Source organism: Bubalus bubalis, chromosome 7 (assembly GCF_019923935.1).
Source record: "Bubalus bubalis isolate 160015118507 breed Murrah chromosome 7, NDDB_SH_1, whole genome shotgun sequence".
Classification (NCBI taxonomy): domain Eukaryota; kingdom Metazoa; phylum Chordata; class Mammalia; order Artiodactyla; family Bovidae; genus Bubalus; species Bubalus bubalis.
Genome location: NC_059163.1, coordinates 59,053,253 through 59,071,505, shown reverse-complemented (window position 1 = coordinate 59,071,505; position 18,253 = coordinate 59,053,253). Strand labels below are relative to the sequence as shown.

General features: G+C 38.2%; 1 protein-coding gene across 4 annotated transcripts in view; it reads left to right on the top strand.

Annotated features, from left to right (window-relative positions):
* Positions 1-18,253, top strand: part of KLHL5 (kelch like family member 5) — a 95,063-nt gene that overhangs the window by 31,466 nt on the left and 45,344 nt on the right. For all 4 annotated transcript variants that reach the window (XM_025290156.3, XM_025290155.3, XM_044945978.2 and 1 more), the window contains 3 exons: positions 11,439-11,621; positions 15,184-15,320; positions 15,823-16,019. In XM_025290156.3, coding sequence (XP_025145941.1) covers positions 11,479-11,621; positions 15,184-15,320; positions 15,823-16,019 — 477 coding nt within the window. In that variant the 5' untranslated portion in view covers positions 11,439-11,478. The remainder of the gene's footprint in view (positions 1-11,438; positions 11,622-15,183; positions 15,321-15,822; positions 16,020-18,253) is intronic.

Sequence of the window (18,253 nt, the reverse complement as noted above, 5' to 3'; positions counted from 1 at the left end):
TGTAGTGTCTCAAATAAAATAGAAGTTTATTTCTCTGTCATCTCACAAATGGGCAAATGGCTCAGGGCAGACAGGTAGTTCTGCTACCCAAGTTCCCTCAGAGACCTAGGTTCCTTCCATACTCTTTCTCCATCCCATAGGGCGTTATTCTTTTTTTATGGTCAAAGCTTCCTAAGCTCCCTGTCCACATTCTAGCCTGTGGGATTGAGCAAGGAAAGAACAGGGAGGACATTAAGCTATTAACACAAATTACAGGTATCAGTTCTGCACATGTACCATTGTTGAAAACCTAGTCACATGGCCCCAGTGAGGAGCAAAGGAGGTTCAGATGTGGTCTCTGCCTGGGTAGCCGTGTGTCCAGGTAAAACTCAGTACTGTGATGCCTGTGAAGAATGGTTTGGGATTATGATCAACAGGGCAAGAGGTGAAGACAGCTGGGTAGAACTCTTCAGAACCTTTTGATCTAAGTTTTGATGAGTTTTTTTCAATATTGTGTTTTTTTTTTTTACACCATTTGAGACATTAGCAAATAGAGATAAGCAGAAATGAAAAAATAAAAATCACTAATTACCCTACCACCTTGAAATAACTATTAACAATTTGAGAAAGTGTTCTTCCAGTATATTTTATACTAGTATAGAATAAAAATATGTTTTTAGAAGTGACTTCACTTTCACTTTTCACTTTTATGTATTGGAGAAGGAAATGGCAACCCACTTCAGTGTTCTTGCCTGGAGAATCCCTGGGAAGGGGGAGCCTGGTGGGCTGCCGTCTATGGGGTCGCACAGAGTCAGACATGACTGAAGTGACTTAGCAGCTGCAGCAGAATAAATACTGAATTTCATTGTGCATACTGTTTTGCAACATTTTTGCCTTGACTTACTCCTTTTCCTATTTGGAACCAGTCTGTTGTTCCATGTCCAGTTCGAACTGATGCTTCGTGACCTGCACACAGATTTCTCAGGAGGCAGGTCAGGTGGTCTGGTATTCCCATCTCTTTAACAATTTTCCACAGCTGCTTGTGATCCACACAGTTAAAGGCTTTGAAATAGTCAATAAAGCAGAAGTAACATGTTTTTCTGGAACTCTCTTGCTTTTTCAATGATCCAACGGATGTTGGCAATTTGATCTCTGGTTCCTCTACCTTTTCTAAAACCAGCTTGAACATCTGGAAGTTGACGGTTTACATACTGTTGAAGCCTGGGTTGGAGAATTTTGAGCATTACTTTGCTAGCGTGTGAGATGAGTGCAATTGTGCAGTAGTTTGAGCATTCTTTGGCATTGCCTTTCTTTGGGATTGGAATGAAAACTGACCTTTTCCAGTCCTATGGCCACTGCTGAGTTTTCCAAATTTGCTGGAATATTGAGTGCTGCACTTTGACAGCATCATCTTTTAAGATTTGAAATAGCTCAACTGGAATTCCATCACTTCCACTAGCTTTGTTCATAGTGATGCTTTCTAAGGCCCGCTTGACTTCACATTCCAGGTGTCTGGCTCTAGATGAGTGATCACACCATCGCGATTATCTGGGTCATGAAGATCATTTTTGTACAATTCTGTGTATTCTTGCCACCTCTTCCTAATATCTTCTCCTTCTGTTAGGTCCATACCATTTCTGTCCTTTATTGTGCTCATCTTTGCATGAAATATTCTCTTGGTATCTCTGATTTTCTTGAAGAGATCTCTAGTCTTTCCCATTTTATTGTTTTCCTCTGTTTCTTTGCACTGATCATTGAGGAAGGCTTTCTTATCTCTCCTTGCTATTCTTTGGAACTCTGCATTCAAATGGGTATATCTTTCCTTTTCTCTTTTGCTTTTTGGTTCTCTTCTTTTCACAACTATTTGTAAGACCACCTCAGACAACCATTTTGCTTTTTTGCGTTTCTTTGTCTTGGGGATGGTCTAGATCCATGTCTCCTGTACAATGTCACGAAACTCCGTCCATAGTTCTTCAGGCACTCTGTCTTATCAGATCTAGTCCCTTTACTCTATTTCTCACTTCCACTGTATAATCTCAAGGGATTTGATTTAGATCATACCTTAATGGTCTGGTGGTTTTCCCTACTTTCTTCTATTTAAGTCTGAATTTGGCAATGAGGAGTTGATGATCCGAGCCATGTCAGCTCCTGGTCTTGTTTTTGCTGACTATATAGAGCTTCTCCATGTTTGTCTGCAAAGAATGTATAATCAGTCTGATTTCGGTATTGACCATCTGGTGATGTCCATGTGTAGAGTATTCTCTTGTGTTGTTAGAAGAGTAGAGTGTATTTGCTATGACCAGTGCGTTCTCTTGGCAAAACTCTATTAGCCTTTGCCCCGCTTCATTCTGTACTCCAAGGCCAAGTTTGCTTGTCATTCCAGGTGTTTCTTGACTTCCTACTTTTGCATTCCAGTCCCCTGTAATGAAAAGGACATCTTTTTTGGGTGTTAGTTCTAGAAGGTCTCGTAGGTCTTCATAGAACTGTTCAACATCAGCTTCTTCAGCGTTACTGGTTGGGGCATAGACTTGGATTACCATGATATTGAATGGTTTGCCTTGGAAATGAACAGAGATCATTCTGTTGTTTTTGAGATTGCATCCAAGTACTGCATTTTGGACTCTTGTTGACTATGATGGCTACTCATGGCATTGGTCCCATCACTTGATGGTAAATAGATGGGGAAATAGATTTTATTCGTGGGGGCTCCAAAATCACTGCAGATGGTGACTGCAGCCATGAAATTAAAAGACACTTGCCCTTTGGAAGAAAAGTTATGACCAACCTAGACAGCATATTAAAAAGCAGAGATATTATTTTGCCAACAAAGGTCTGTCTAGACAAAGCTATGGTTTTTTTCAGTAGTCATGTATGGATGTGAGAGTTGGACTAGAAAGAAAGCTGAGCACAAAAAACTGATGCTTTTCAACTGTGGTGTTGGAAAAGACTCTTGAGAGAGTCCCTTGGACTGCAAGGAGATCCAACCAGTCAATCCTAAAAGAAATCAGTCCTGAATATTCATTGGAAGGACTGATGTTGAAGCTTAAACTCCAATACTTTGACCACCTGATGTGAAAAACTGACTCATTGGAAAAGACCCTGATGCTGGGAAAGATTGAAAGCAGGAGGAGAAGGGGACAATAGAGAATGAGTTGGTTCGATGGCATCACCAACTCAATGGACATGAGTTTGAGTAGGCTCTGGGAGTTGGTGATGGACAGGGAGGCCTGGCGTGCTGCAGTCCATGGGGTTGCAAAGAGTCAGCCGTGACTGAGCTACTGAACTGAACTGAGCTGAAACATAAAATTAGGGGCTTTCCAGATGGCTCAGTGGTAAAGAATCCGCCTGCCAAGCTGGAAATGTGGGTTTGATCCATGGGTTGGAAAAATCCCTTGGAGAAGGAAATGGCAACCAACTCCAGTATTCTTGCCTGGGAAATCCCATGGGGTCGCAAAAAGTCAGACACAACTTAGCGACTAAACGACAACAAACATAAAATTAGGTCACAAAAGGCAGAAACCCTACTCAAACTGACAAGCAAAAACTAAAGTTTTTGATTCACAGAAGTAAATAAAAGCTCAACTTGTGATGAATCCAAATACTCAAATAATGCCAGAAATCCTTTTTTTCCTCCCTTTCTAGATTCTCTTTTCCTCTGTGATGGCATTTCCTTATGCAGGCTATCTGTGTGGTAACAAAAAGCCGCTAGCAGCTCCAAGCTTACTTTTTATCAGCTTAGCCTCCTCAGTGGAAAGAGAGTGACTCTTTTCCAAGAACATCAACAAACAACTTGAAACTGATTCTCTCTGGCCTTGTTTGGCTCTCATATCCACCCAACTGATCATGATTGCCAGAAGATATGACACTCCTATTGGCCAGGCCTTGGTCCCCTGCTCACCTCTGCCCAGTGGGAGGAGTCACCTCTGCCCAATCCCTGAGAGCTGAGGTAGGGAATGTGTGGTTTCCCGAAAGGGAGAGATGGATCTGTCACCGTAAGAAAGAATCCTGGATAGGCAAAGGCAATATCCAGTGAAACAACCTGCTATGGCATTAAATGTTCTTCTGTATCTTTTTAAATGGCTGAATCATTCTATGCACAGACAAAACTTGTGGCTATTTAACCAATATTTCCCTATTAGAAACAACCTGTGATAAGCCCCTCTCCCCTACACCCCCTAGCTAGATCTCTGCATACAGATGAATATTTCCTCTAGATAAAGCCCCAAGGGAGTGCACATTTTTTAGGGTTTTTGATCTATATTCTCAAAGTCATTTCAGGAACATCGAGTGTGTCCATACTCGGTTGCTTCAGTCACGTCCTACTCTTTGAGACCCCATGAACTGTAGCCCCACCAGGCTTCTCCATCCATGGGATTTTCAAGGCAAGAACACTGGAATGGGTTGCCATGCTCTCCTCCAGGGGATCTTCCCAACACAGGGATCGAACCTGCATTTCCTATGGTTCCTGAATTGCAGGTGGATTCTTTACCCACTGAACCACCTGGGAAGCCCTTCAGAGGTGTTAACTATTTTAATTCTCAGCAGCATTGCATGAGAGTGCCCCCTGGCTCTTCTCCTTCACACTGATTATTGTTTTAGAAGTTTTGATTCTTATATAAACAACATTTAACTCTCTTCCTTACAGATATTCTGGCCACAGGACCAGCAGAGAACGCCTTAAATTCAAAAATATTTCTCTTGAAAAGGGAAGAGGTGAAGGTTATCTTTTTCTTTGCCTCTTGTCATTTCTCGGTATGCACCTCGCCTTGTCCTCACATGTATACCTGTGGCGGATTCATTTTGATATTTGGCAAAACTAATACAATTATGTAAAGTTTAAAAATAAAATAAAATTTTTAAAAAAAGTAAAAAAAAAAAAAAAAAAGAAATGACTCCAATTCCTCTTCCTCGTTACTCATCTAAACTCCCAAGTTACTCAGTTTCAGTAATCAGATCTCACCTGTTACTTGTTGCCTTTCCAGACACTATCCCATACTGATCTTTCCTTTCTTTGTATTTTGATACCAGTTACATTCCAGTTGGGAATGTACAAGATGATTTTTTGGAGGCATGGTAAAATATGGATAATTGGAATGTGTTTATTTACATTTTATCTTTTAAATCTCTATTTTTTGTTTTATAATATAAATAATTGTATGATGATATATGTATATCTTTTATAAACTCAAATGTCTATTGGGGCACATGCTTAAAAGTATACTGTAAAGGATATGCGTAAAAATTCTTTTAGAGACTGCTAGCCTATACTAAGCAATTTACATTCTTATTTTACATTTGTGACTTTGAATATGTGCAAAAGATGCCAAAAGATTCATGATATAATCATTTGCACTTTGGCAAAGGCATGAATTCTGAATGCCAAAAGCTGAAGCAGGTGGCTAGGAGTAAATCACTTACCTAGGGAGTGAGCCAGACAGACCATGAATAGAGTTTCAGTGTAGCTTTGTTTTCTACTCAAAATCATATAGTGTATAATCCTTGGGAAGTGAATCTTAAAACTTCTTTTGAAAAAATTACTCCATTAAGAAAGCCTAATGCAGTACTTCCCTTGTGGTCCACTGACAAAGACTCAGAGCTCTCAATGCAAGGGGCCCGGGTTCCATCCCTGGTCAGGGAACTAGATCCCACATGCCACAACTAAAATTCCCGCATGCTACAGCTAAGACGCAGCATAATAAGTAAATACAAAAAAAAAAAAAAAAGAAAGCCTAATGTAAGTTCTGGTGATGAAAGTGAAGAAATCGAAATAATTTGTAATAAAGAGGTAGTTTTGGCTGAGGTGCATAGTGTGTGTGTGCACACATGTGGAATCTGAAGAATTGCAAGTGATTATTGTTGCTATTTACTTTTTTTCTACTTCATAAAACTCAGCTCCTCAAATTCCAAGTCCTTTCACTGAAAAAGAAAATCATATCTTCTTTGCATCCCCACAGTTTTAACAACTGGCACAGTGCTTCATCTTAAATAGTTGGTGACTTGATTTGTTTGATACTTGCCTCTTTTCTATGTTTAGGCATTTTTCTGACTTATAAATTCATTGCCTACTGCATAGGAACAGTAAGTTAGAAATTAAATGTTTCCCTGTGACCTGGAAATATCCAGCAATATAGAGTTCATTATTCTATATTGAATGTCTGTTATAAAAGATTTGAATGCTCTCATGATGCAGTTCTTTGAAATATGACTTACCATCTTAGTAACATCAAAGAAATAAAACTAAGCGGAAATGTTAGATATTTTCCTCTGTTACCATGCAGAGATCAAGTAGAACTCACAGACAGATGTGTTTTAAATGCTCCATAAATGGCCTATTCCCAGATGTTTATATTATGGGTTAGGATGTCCACTGGGTGTGTTAAGTCAGTTCAGTCACTCAGTCGTGTCTGACTGCGACCCCATGTACTGCAGCACACCAGCCTTCCCTGTTCATCACCAGCTCCCGGAGCCTACTCAAACTCCTGTCCATCGCATCAGTGATGCCATCCAATCATCTCATCCTCTGTCCTCCCTTTTTCCTCCCGCCTTCAATCTTTCCCAGCATTAGGGTCTTTTCCAGTGAGTCGGTTCTTCACATCAGGTGGCCAAAGTATTGGAGTTTCAGCTTCAGCATCAGCTTCAGCATTCCTTCCAATGAATATTCAGGACTGATTTCCTTTAGGATTGACTGGTTGGATCTCCTTGCAGTCCAAGGGACTCTCAAGAGACTTCTCCAACATCACAGTTCAAAAGCATCAATTCTTCAGCACTCAGCTTTCTTTAATGGTCATTTTAATAAAGAATTAGGAAATTTAGTTATAAAAATTTTTTAGGAAGACAACCAAAGGAACAACAGTGTGTAAGACAAAAGACTGAGATTACAGGTCTTTCCATTGGCCTTTGAAAAGCGAGGCTCTGCTATGAGTTGATTTACCTTGATGTATATTTATTCTATGCTAGGGCTATGCATTCATTACTTCATTTAATAATCTTCCCATGAAGCATCCTCTGAAAGAAAGTATTATGTGTTACTTATCTGTATTGCTGTTGGAAGTAAAACTTAGAGAACTTAAATACTTGTCCAGATACATGGTGACAGAGTCAAATCAGCACTATGCAATAGAAAGCAATTTCTGCAATGACAGAAATGTTCTATATCTGCACTGTCCAATCTGGCAGCCACTAGCCCCATGGGGCTACTTGAGCATTTGAAATATGATTGGGTCAACTAAATAAGTGCATTTTTATTTTAATTAAAATAGCCACATGGGGCTAGTAGCTACTGTATTGGACAGCACAGCTCTAGAACCTTCCTAAAATACTCTTAATCATACACCATACCTCTCCAGTTCACGTCTCCAAACCAAAGCACATAATAGGAAAAAAATGGTAATAGTAATAATACTGACACTATAAACTACACAGACCCACAGTATTAAAAACATTTGATTAGCCAGAGCTAGAGATGTTATCTCTACACATAGAAACCTAAGAGACTCCTTTTCTCTTATACCTAGCTGCTGCTGCTGCAGCTAAGTCGCTTCAGTCGTGTCTGACTCTGTGCGACCCCATAGACGGCAGCCCACTAGGCTCCTCTGTCCCTGGGATTCTCCAGGCAAGAACACTGGAGTGGGTTGCCATTTCCTTCTCCAATGCATGAAAGTGAAAAGTGAAAGTGAAGTCGCTCAGTCGTGCCTGACTCGTAGCGACCCCATGGACTGGAGCCTACCAGGCTACTCCGTCCATGGGATTTTCCAGGCAAGAGTACTGGAGTGGGGTGCCATTGTAAGGGGCAGTAACACAGTAGTAGACTTCTGTCTATGATCTTTAATTCTAGTGTCTTCTTCTTGTTAAATTATCCTCCTTCATTTTGTACTATCATTCTCCCTTCAAACCTTTAGTCTTTGCACTTACTGATACTTAGGGCAGAGGTTAGCAAAAATTTCCATTCCTTTGTGAGTGGTTTGACCAACATTCTGAATGCCTTCAGGTCCTGGCTTTGTATCCAGCTGCCTATATGTCCTTTGTTGATCGCTTTGTGCTGTTCTGAGCCTCAAAATTTTCTCATCTGCAGAGTAAGGGGGTTGAATTAAATGACCACATAGGTTCTTTCTAGATACAAAGATTCTGCATATAATGGTTCTAGTGGCTAGGGTTCTATAGTTGTATGGATATGCAGTAAATTCTTTTTTAAGTAAATTCTTAGATTATTAAAATTGTATGTACAAAACCCCAAATTTCCAACAAGAAATGTTGGAAAGGTGTGCAGCTTTTCACGTGTGATTAGCTCTGTTCCTTCCTCTTTCATGTTCCTTTTGTGAATGGATGGCTTCAGTCTTCCACAGACACAAATCAGAAGCCTGTACTTCTTTTGATCCTTCATCTGAAGCAGTGGGAATGACTGCTATACCCAGAAATCTCTAAATTAATTGTCACATTGAAATAACATGCTCAACACATCATTGAAATGGCATGTTTAACACATGATAGCAAATGAAGGCTTGAAAGCGAATTAAGTTAAAAATATTATTTTAGAAGCACAAATAGTTGTTTGTTAATGTGTATGTATTTAAACAATTTTAATGTTTTACCATTATGCTCATTTTGAAAATAACAAGTACTAAGTTCTACTAGTTCATTTAAAATATTCTAAGAAATTCAGTTTACACGTAAAGTTTGAAGTATCTATTACATATATCAGTGTTTTGAATCTGTACATTCATCACACACTGACTTGTATAATGTATGCATCTCTTCTCTGAAGTATATCGGTGGCCTTTAATCCATGATGTGTTAGCATCACCTGTAGGGCTTTGAAAAATACAATGTTCAGGTCTCATTTCAGACCTGCTGAATCAATTGTAAGGAATGAGACCTTGAACACAAAAGCTGAAATGCTTTCCAGATTATCCTGATTCATGTCTCAGATTGAAGAACTAAAAACCTTCCGTCGGGACCGGGGTCCGGTGCGGAGAGCCCTTTGTCCCGGGACACGGGGCGTGGCCGGAAAGGCGGCCGCCCCCTCGCCCGTCACACACCGCACGACCGCACGTTCGTGGGGCACCTGGTGCTAAACCGTTCCTAGACGACCTGCTTCTGGGTCGGGGTTTCGTATGTAGCAGAGCAGTTCCCTCGCTGCGATCTATTGGAAGTCAGCCCTCGACACAAAAAAAAAGAAAACAAAACAAAACAAAAAAAACCTTGAAAGTTCTTAACAAGAAAAGAGATGGCCCCTTTATTAATTGGACTTATACCAACATCAAAGCTAGCCTGTAATAACTTAGTGATGTTAGTATTATAAAGTTCTGTTGTTCTTTCAAATTAAACATTAAAGTGTGTTTTGATGATGGCAATTCATCACTCAAAAAACACTCAGCTAATTCATTGTCCAGTCATTACTGAGAATTTATTATAAAGTATAAGAAATGTGATGCAAAATATAGGAGCACCCCCCCCCCCAACTTTACTTCATATGTTCTTATTCTTGAAAGAATTTGGGCTTATAAAAGCAGATGTTCAGAGACTTCCCTGGCAGTCCAGCGGTTAAGATCCCACACTTACACTGCAGGGGATCAGAACCAAGACCCGCATGCCATGCTGTGCTGTCTCACACACACAGAATTAGGTATTCTAATCTTCCCTCATCCTTACATCTCTAGTCTTCATAATCATTTGTCAGTATTTTGACAATAGAAAACAACATTTTATTGAGAAATGTTTTAAATCTTCAGATTGGTATTCATCAAAGTCAACTATTTGTTTTTGCTTGTATTACATTTTACCCTAGATTTTAAAATAGTTTCTAATTCTCATTTATTTATATAGGCAACATACAGTTATACAATACTCTTTCTGTTTTTATACTAATGATCTTAAATGTAAAGTTGAGTATTGTATATACTAGGTTTCCCAAGTCATTACACCAGTAATATTCATAGTGTGCAATGTATACTTTGTAGATAATTTATATTTTGCTTCTATTATCATTATTCACAGTTATCCTCTAAGAACATTCTTTAGGACCCATATTTGTATGGCATTGAAACTGCGATGGGCTGGGAGGCTTTAGGTAGAGATATTTATTATTCATGGCCCTCCTAACTTTCAAAACTGATACATCTGAATCAACATGAGAATTCTTACAAGTAGAATCTGTATATATAATCCTAGTTATAAACACTTGTGTATATTTTGCCTCTTCCTCCATGTAAGTCCTCCGTCCTCATGGTTAGAGAAAGAAAGAATGGGAGATACACACCTGCTCTTGGCCACTTTAGCTGGGAGGTGAAACAGTTGATTTCCACTATGAGACCACACCCATCTGCAGGAAAAGCTGGGAATGCAGTCTAGCTATATTCTCAGGAGAAAAAGGGTTTTGGTGAACACACAGATTTCTCTGCAACAGCCCTATTTCTGCCAGGATCAAACTCTCCGACTTTTGGCAAAGCAGTTAATCTCCTTGGCTTCAGTTCCCTTTATTATAAAAGAGTCAAAGACTTTGATAAGATTATTAGATATTTATATTAAGAAAGTTCTCTTAAGATATAGCGAGGCTTGATTCAACAATGCATATATCAGAATCATAGTATCCTTAAAAGTAGATCTGATGAGAAATGAAAACTAAGTTATGGCCCAGTTGGTGGTTTTGTGGTTAAATGCATAACCATGGGATGTTGATTACTTGATTCAGGTAATCTTGGAGAAGGGATCTTAGGGGGAGGGAGGAAAGGGGTGGATTTAGGATTTCATTCTTAGTCTCAACCTTTTTACTTTTTCCATCAATAAATCGTAATGAAAATATTGAACTCATACTCTTCACATTATAATTTGGAAATTTCAAATAATTTTTAGATACTATCTAAAATTCTTTGGATTAGACCATCAAATTTTTTTAATTTGTAATCTAAGTTATAGGTTACCCAGGCTTTTGAAGACTGACCAGAAAATCAAATGAATTATTTACAATACTGCATTTATGACCGTATACTTTGTATTGTAAACAGTTGTCTTACAAATGAACTGTGAAACATAACCCATTTTAAATAAAGGATGGCTTGAATTTATATCTGCAAAATAGTTTAATTGCTTTCCTGCCTTCAAAAAGTGAACTCTTATACCCTTAAATATAATGTCGGAGCTATGGCTGTCAGTATAAATATAGTTTGGCGCTTCTTCAGCAGAGATTTCATACTGACCAGAGAAGAGATCTCAAGGACAGGCAAAGAATATGTGTTATATAGCTGTTGGCTAGAATGTACCACATTTACTCACAGTGTTTGTAAGACACACAGATGATTTGATCTATCATTGATTTTAAAAGGCAAAAATGATAGATGATTACACATTAATATTGACTGGTATTATTACTTCTGTTACATTTGAAGGCTTTAAAAGGACTTAATAGGAAAGATATTTTTAATGTGTTCATAACGTTTCAAAACATGTGTTCTCTTTCTTTTCAGGACTTCCAATAGTAGTCAGACGTTATCATCCTGCCATACTATGGAGCCATGTTCATCAGATGAATTCTTCCAAGCCCTTAATCATGCTGAACAAACATTCAAAAAGATGGAAAACTATTTGAGACACAAACAGTTATGTGATGTAATTTTAGTTGCTGGTGATCGCAGAATTCCAGCTCACAGGTAATTGTTTTCTAAATTTCTATATGTGTGAAATACTTCCTTGATCCTTTAGTAGTGTATGTTGAGGTAACTTGTTCTAATTGATTATTCAGTGGAGTGTTTTGGTAAAGGGGTATATTTCATGGACTTTCTGCAAAGAAAGCAGTGCATATGAAATTATTACACACTATGTGCTCAGTCGCTTTAGTTGTGTCTGACTCTTTGTGACCCTATGGACTGTGGTCCACCAGGTGCCTCTGTCCATGAGATTCTACAGGCAAAAATACTGGAGTGAATTGCCATGCCCTCCTCCAGGGGATCTTCCCGACCCAGGGATTGAACCTGCGTCTCTTAAATCTGCTGCACTGCAGGCAGGTGTTTGTTTTACCGCTAGCGCCACCTGAGAAGCCCTAAGTCGCTTCAGTTGTGTCCCGACTCTGTGCAACCCCATAGACGGCAGCCCACCAGGCTCCCCTGTCCCTGGGATTCTCCAGGCAAGAACACTGGAATGGGTTGCCATTTCCTTCTCCAATGCATGAAAGTGAAAAGTGAAAGTGAAGTCTCTCAGTCGTGTCCAACTCTTAGCCACTTCATGGACTGCAGCCTACCAGGATCCTCCGTCCATGGGATTTTCCAGGCAAGCGTACTTGAGTGGGGTGCCATTGCCTTCTCCTTGTTACACATTAAATGACTCCAAAAGTGTTACTTTCCCTCTGTAGAAGCATAAAAACAAAACATACCAGCCTGAAGTTTGTCAGTATCATTTGATACAGTTTTCAGCTACTATTTAAGCCACACCCACCTAATTTTATCTGTTGTATAACTTTCAGTAAACTCAGTGGAAATTAAAGTGGTGATCATTTAGAAACAAACTGGTAGAATGGAGTGGCAAAACTGTTGAGTTTTTGTTTTTGTTTTTTTTTTAATTTTATTTTATTTTTAAACTTTACAAAATTGTATTAGTTTTGCCAAATATCAAAATGAATCCGCCACAGGTATACATGTGTTCCCCATCCTGAACCCTCCTCCCTCCTCCCTCCCCATACCATCCCTCTGGGTCGTCCCAGTGCACTAGCCCCAAGCATCCAGTATCTTGCATCGAACCTGGACTGGCAACTCGTTTCATACATGATATTTTACATGTTTCAATGCCATTCTCCCAAATCTTCCCACCCTCTCCCTCCCTGTGTACGAGACAGCAAAAGAGACACTGATGTATAGAACAGTCTTATGGAAAACTGTTGAGTTTTAAAATAGCCAACTCTATCCCACCTTCTTGGAGTAGGAAATGGCAACCCACTCCAGTATTCTTGCCTGGAAATTCCATAGACAGAGGATCCTGTCAGGCTACAGTCTATGAGGCTGCAAAGAGTTGAACATGACTGAGCACCGCACATCCCAACTTCTGTTTGCTGACCTCCAGAAAATATGAAAGGCAGTAGTACTAGGGAATAAAAGCATTTAACAGTAATGAAGTATTACTTTTTGTTGTAAGAAAAGGAAATGAAAGCTGTTTAATAAAGAATAATTTTTCTCCTAATAATTCCATATTTAATTGTTCAGTGTTAATCACCATTATGATCCCAGAGGTTTTTTTTTTTTAATACCTTTCAAAACTAATTAACACTGTGTCCCAAAAGTTTTGTTAAACCTTCCAAAGTGAAAGTAAAATTAGGAAGCATGGGCTTGGTCTTATAGTCTTTAATGCCTGAATCAGCACACATTTATTGAGATGCCACTATATGTTGTGACCAAAAGTCCATGTTGTGAGTGTGGGTTTATTAGAGATATTTCAACCAGAATTTCTAGAGGCATTTCAAATTTCCTGTTTCCAAAACAGAACTCAATACCTTACCTGCAACACCTGTGTAAGACACCATCATCTCACTTAGATTACTCGTGCAAGAAACTCCTGGCCCATTTCCCTGTTTTCACTCTTTTCCCTACATTCTGTTTTCTACACAGCTGCCTGAGTGACCCAGTAAAGTGGTACTCAGATGTGGTTGCTCCTCTGATGAAACTTTCTAATGCTTCCTCATGTTGCAGCGTGAAACCCCATGTCTTCCCCGTGGCTTCTGTGACCCAGCTTGCCGTTACTTCTTTATCATGCTGCCCACCATCTTACTCACTCTGCTTCAGCCGCTCTGACCCCCTTGTTGTTCCCTGCATGTGGTAGGCATGCCACTTCTGCCTTTTGATGTTTGCCCTGGCTGCTCTTCTTCCTGAATGCTGTTCCCAAATACCTGTATAACTAATTCCTGCACCTCCTTCAAATTTTATCTCAAGTGTCACCTTCTAGTGAGACCACCTATTTAAACCAACTCCCCATTTGCCCTTACCCTACATTTTTCCCCATGGCACTTATCACTTCTTGCCATAATTTAGAATTTACTTCTGCTATGTATTGTTTGTCATCTTGTAGACTATGACTCCATAAAAGAAGGGATCTTTTGTCTAGTTTTCACACCAGTATATCTCAGAGTATCTAGATCTCCTTGCAACCCCATGGACTATATCCCACCAGGCTCCTCTGTTCATGGATTCTCATAACAAGAATACTGGAGCGGGTAGCCATTTTCTCCTCCAGGAGATCTTTCCGACCCAGGAATCAAACCTGAATCTCCAACATCTCCAGCATTGGCAGGCGGGTTCTTTACCACTAGTGCCACCACTTAAAATCTATTCTTGCATATATGTGACTATCAATAATTTGGACAGAGACATACCTATTATATAATAATGTATTATTATAAAAAGATACAAAATATACTTTTGTGTTGTGGTAACAAAGGTACTATAATTTTACAACAAAATATAAACATTATAGTATACCCTAATAATTTAAAAATCATAAAAGTTAAAAATAACCTGCTAAAAACCAGTGTCAGATATCTCCCATGTATTTACTACTTACATAATTAAAAAAAAAAAAAAAACCCTTAGGTTGTTTTAAAAAATGATAAGCTGGAGAACCTTTACATTTTTTCCTGTATTTTATATATCATTAGTTTAAATAATATTACAGTTTTTTTTCGGGATGATAAAAAGGGATATTTGAGTAGTGAATGAGTAAATCATTTACATCAGCAGAAAACTTTCAGTAATGGAAATTTATTATTCAAAGGAAGAGACTAGAAGTTAGGGAGCTTGGGATCACCATGTACACACTGCTGTATTTAAAATGGATAACCAAGAAGGACATACCGTATAGCACATGGAACTCTGCTCAATGTTATGTGGCAGCCTGGATGGGAGGGGAGTTTAGGGGAGAATGGATACATGTATATGTATGGCTGAGTCTCTTTGCTATCTACCTGAAAACTCTTACAGCATTGTTAATCAGCTATACTCCAATACAAAATTAAAAGTTAAAAAAAGACACAAAAGGAAAAAACAAAGGAAACGACTAGAGCATAAAGCAATTTATCAAACTTAAAATGCATTTCTTAATACCAAACACTTTCTATGGGTAACAAAGTTTTTTAAAAAATAGAAGAAAAAGAATGAAAGAAAGCAAAGTGTTTACTACTGAACATCAGCTTTGATGTTGTCACTGATGTTTTTTCTTCTGATGTGCTCTTAGATTGGTGCTCTCCTCTGTCTCAGATTACTTTGCTGCCATGTTTACTAGTGATGTCAGGGAAGCAAGACAAGAAGAAATAAAAATGGAAGGTGTAGAACCAAATTCCCTATGGTCCTTGATTCAATATGCATATACAGGTAATAAATCTGAAAATAAAATGAATGTAAAACCTCTTAGATTTAAGTTGTATTATTAGATTTCAGATTTCTGCCTTTAATAAGCCTACTGCAGTTAATAGTTCTGATGTTTATAACTACCCTTGGTGGTACCTCTATAGATAAAATCTCTATATTAGAACCTTTAAAGTGGTTATTATAATTAAGCTTTTGAATGATATTTTTACATGTTAATGTAATAATTTGATGAATTATACAATGTTTTTCAACTTTTGCATTATTACTAATCCTTCTTTGAAAATTCTGGAAACAAGCTATTCATTTTTTATTTTAGTAGAAGTCACAAAGCACTAGTAGCTTATTTTTCACATTTAGTACTTTTTTTCTTTTTGGAATGTCTTAAATCATCTATATCTGGAATGCATGTAGTGAGCTCTTAGAATTATTATTGTTTGCATCAATTACCTTATAAACCAAAGTTAATATAGTTCCATAGTTAATGGAATTTCTTTTTATCATTAAGGCCGCCTGGAATTAAAAGAAGATAATATTGAGTGCCTGTTGTCTACAGCTTGCCTTCTTCAGCTTTCACAGGTTGTAGAAGCATGCTGTAAGTTTTTAATGAAACAGCTTCACCCATCCAACTGTCTTGGAATCCGTTCTTTTGCTGATGCTCAAGGTTGTACAGATTTGCATAAAGTGGCTCACAATTATACCATGGTATGTATGTTTAAGAAAGCAGGAAGGCATGGGCGCTTGCCTTATTCTTTATTGTTGCAGGCCTGTCTGCGTGTTGCTGTTTTCCCGTGGCTCTGCGGTGTGTCTTGAGGTTCAGGTTCACTGTCTAGTGTGTCATATTTTCAATGAGGTCTGAGGGGAAAACCCCAAGTAATATTTCTCCTGGATTTATAAGTCAGGCCTTAAATTATCACAGCCACTAAGAAGCAGAGCAGTATTTTAGAACCCTTTCATTCAAGATTTTCAATCTGCTACTTTTAAAAGCAGATTTCCCCTAGACAGTTGACCTTGTGGCATATGAATGAATTTCAGAAATTATCCCCTTACTCACTGATGGAAGTTGGTGATCGTGATAGTGTATTGGTGCAGTACTAGTACAGAAGATACGAGGTTGGAAGGGAGAGGCTATTTATTAAGGATAAATCTGACTATATGTAAATCTGACTAGAAAGATGTTCCTATTGATTGTAGCAAATCCTGTGCTGAAAATAAATCCCAGGGAGTTCTGATTCAGAAGGCTAAGGATAATGGATACAAGTTGATCTAGGACAGTAAGAAAATCAGGGCATGTTGAGAGCATGCTGTTAGGACCAGCCTCCACCATCAAATAGTAGAAGGATTTGGGCAGCAGAGGTGTGTGGATTTTTAAGGAGTGACCATTTTGCCATGTGTGGGTTTTCATACCTGGGTAGTGATTGAAGATTTTTGCTTTAAATGCTTCATTTAGGGCAATACATCTTCTGAGAGAGGAAAGAACATGAATATTCACATACACATATGTTATTATCCATGTTACTGATTTTGTCAACATTTAAGAGGTACATTTTTGTCTACCCTGTCTTCCATTCCCCATCCTTCCATTGAGTTGGTTCATATGTGAAGGAATTGACCAGTACTTTAGGAATCTTGCACTATAGAAATAGAAATTGGGAAAAAAAATTACAAGAACAGATGTTTATAACTATTGGGAAGATTAATTCTACCTATTTCGTAAGCTTAAGCAAGGATTAAGTGAGTTAATAGAAGTTCAGCACTTAAAATGGTGATTGGTACATAGTACCAATAAAACAGTGATTGATACACAGTTTCAACCTGGTCATTAAATGACACCATCATCATCATCATCATCATCATCATTTAGATTTATTCTGTTCCACACAGTAGGGACCTATGTGAGTGAGCAAAAGTCCTTAGGCAAAAGCACAGCTTTTATGGATGTTATTCTCCCTGTGGTATAACTGTTCCTGGGAAATGTTTCTAGTTTATGATGTCTAACTTCTTCAAGTGAAAAAGACTGTGTGACAGGGCAGTACTGTACAGACCTAGCATGGTATTAGGTTAACGTCTGATGAATTAAGTCCTTTGAAATATTCCCCCCCTCCCACTCCAGCCTTTATCCCTCCTTGTAGATTTTTCATTTTAACTTTTGCACCTCAAGTTCGAATGCTTTTTGGAATAAGATGCGCATAAGTAAAATAAAGCTGGATTTTTTTTTCTTTGTAATCAGTTCATAATTTAAGTAATATCTCTTACCTACGAAGGAGTTTTATTCACATGCAAACATTTGTATGCATTTAGGTCATTCTTATTGTTTACAGTAGAGGCATAATTGCTGCTTTAAGGCTTAGATATAAGTTAAATCTAAATTAGCTTGTGTTTATAAAGCTATATTTATAGCCAGTTAGTTGTGGTAGTTTTTTTCCTCAAGGCCATTATTTGACTTTATTCAGTTTCAACAGATACATAAAATTGAATTCTAATATAAAGTAATTTAGAGACAGATTGTGTGATTTGAATTGTTGCTATGGGAACTGAATGAAAATGTATAGCAAAATTCAGTCTTCAATTTAAATAAATCCCTCAGTAACTTCATTTGCTTAAAAACTGTTCCAAAGGGGGAAAGAGCATAATGCTAGCAAGTGTTTGGTAGCATGATAGCTGTTTATATCATAAAATGGATTTAAAATATGAAGTAAGCACAGTGCAACAGAATGAAATCAGTTGTCACAATTAGCAAATAGTGCATATACTTGGGATGTTCATTCATCCTGCATGAATACAAGTAGGAAGGGATGAGAAGTTCCTTCTTGTAACCCTGAAATATGAAAACTTTTGTTCTTGTTCTGACTGCCACTGAACATGACCTGAAACACATGGTTTAACCTCTACGAAAAATTCCGAGACTGGTTATATCATTACAGATATTTAATGCCATT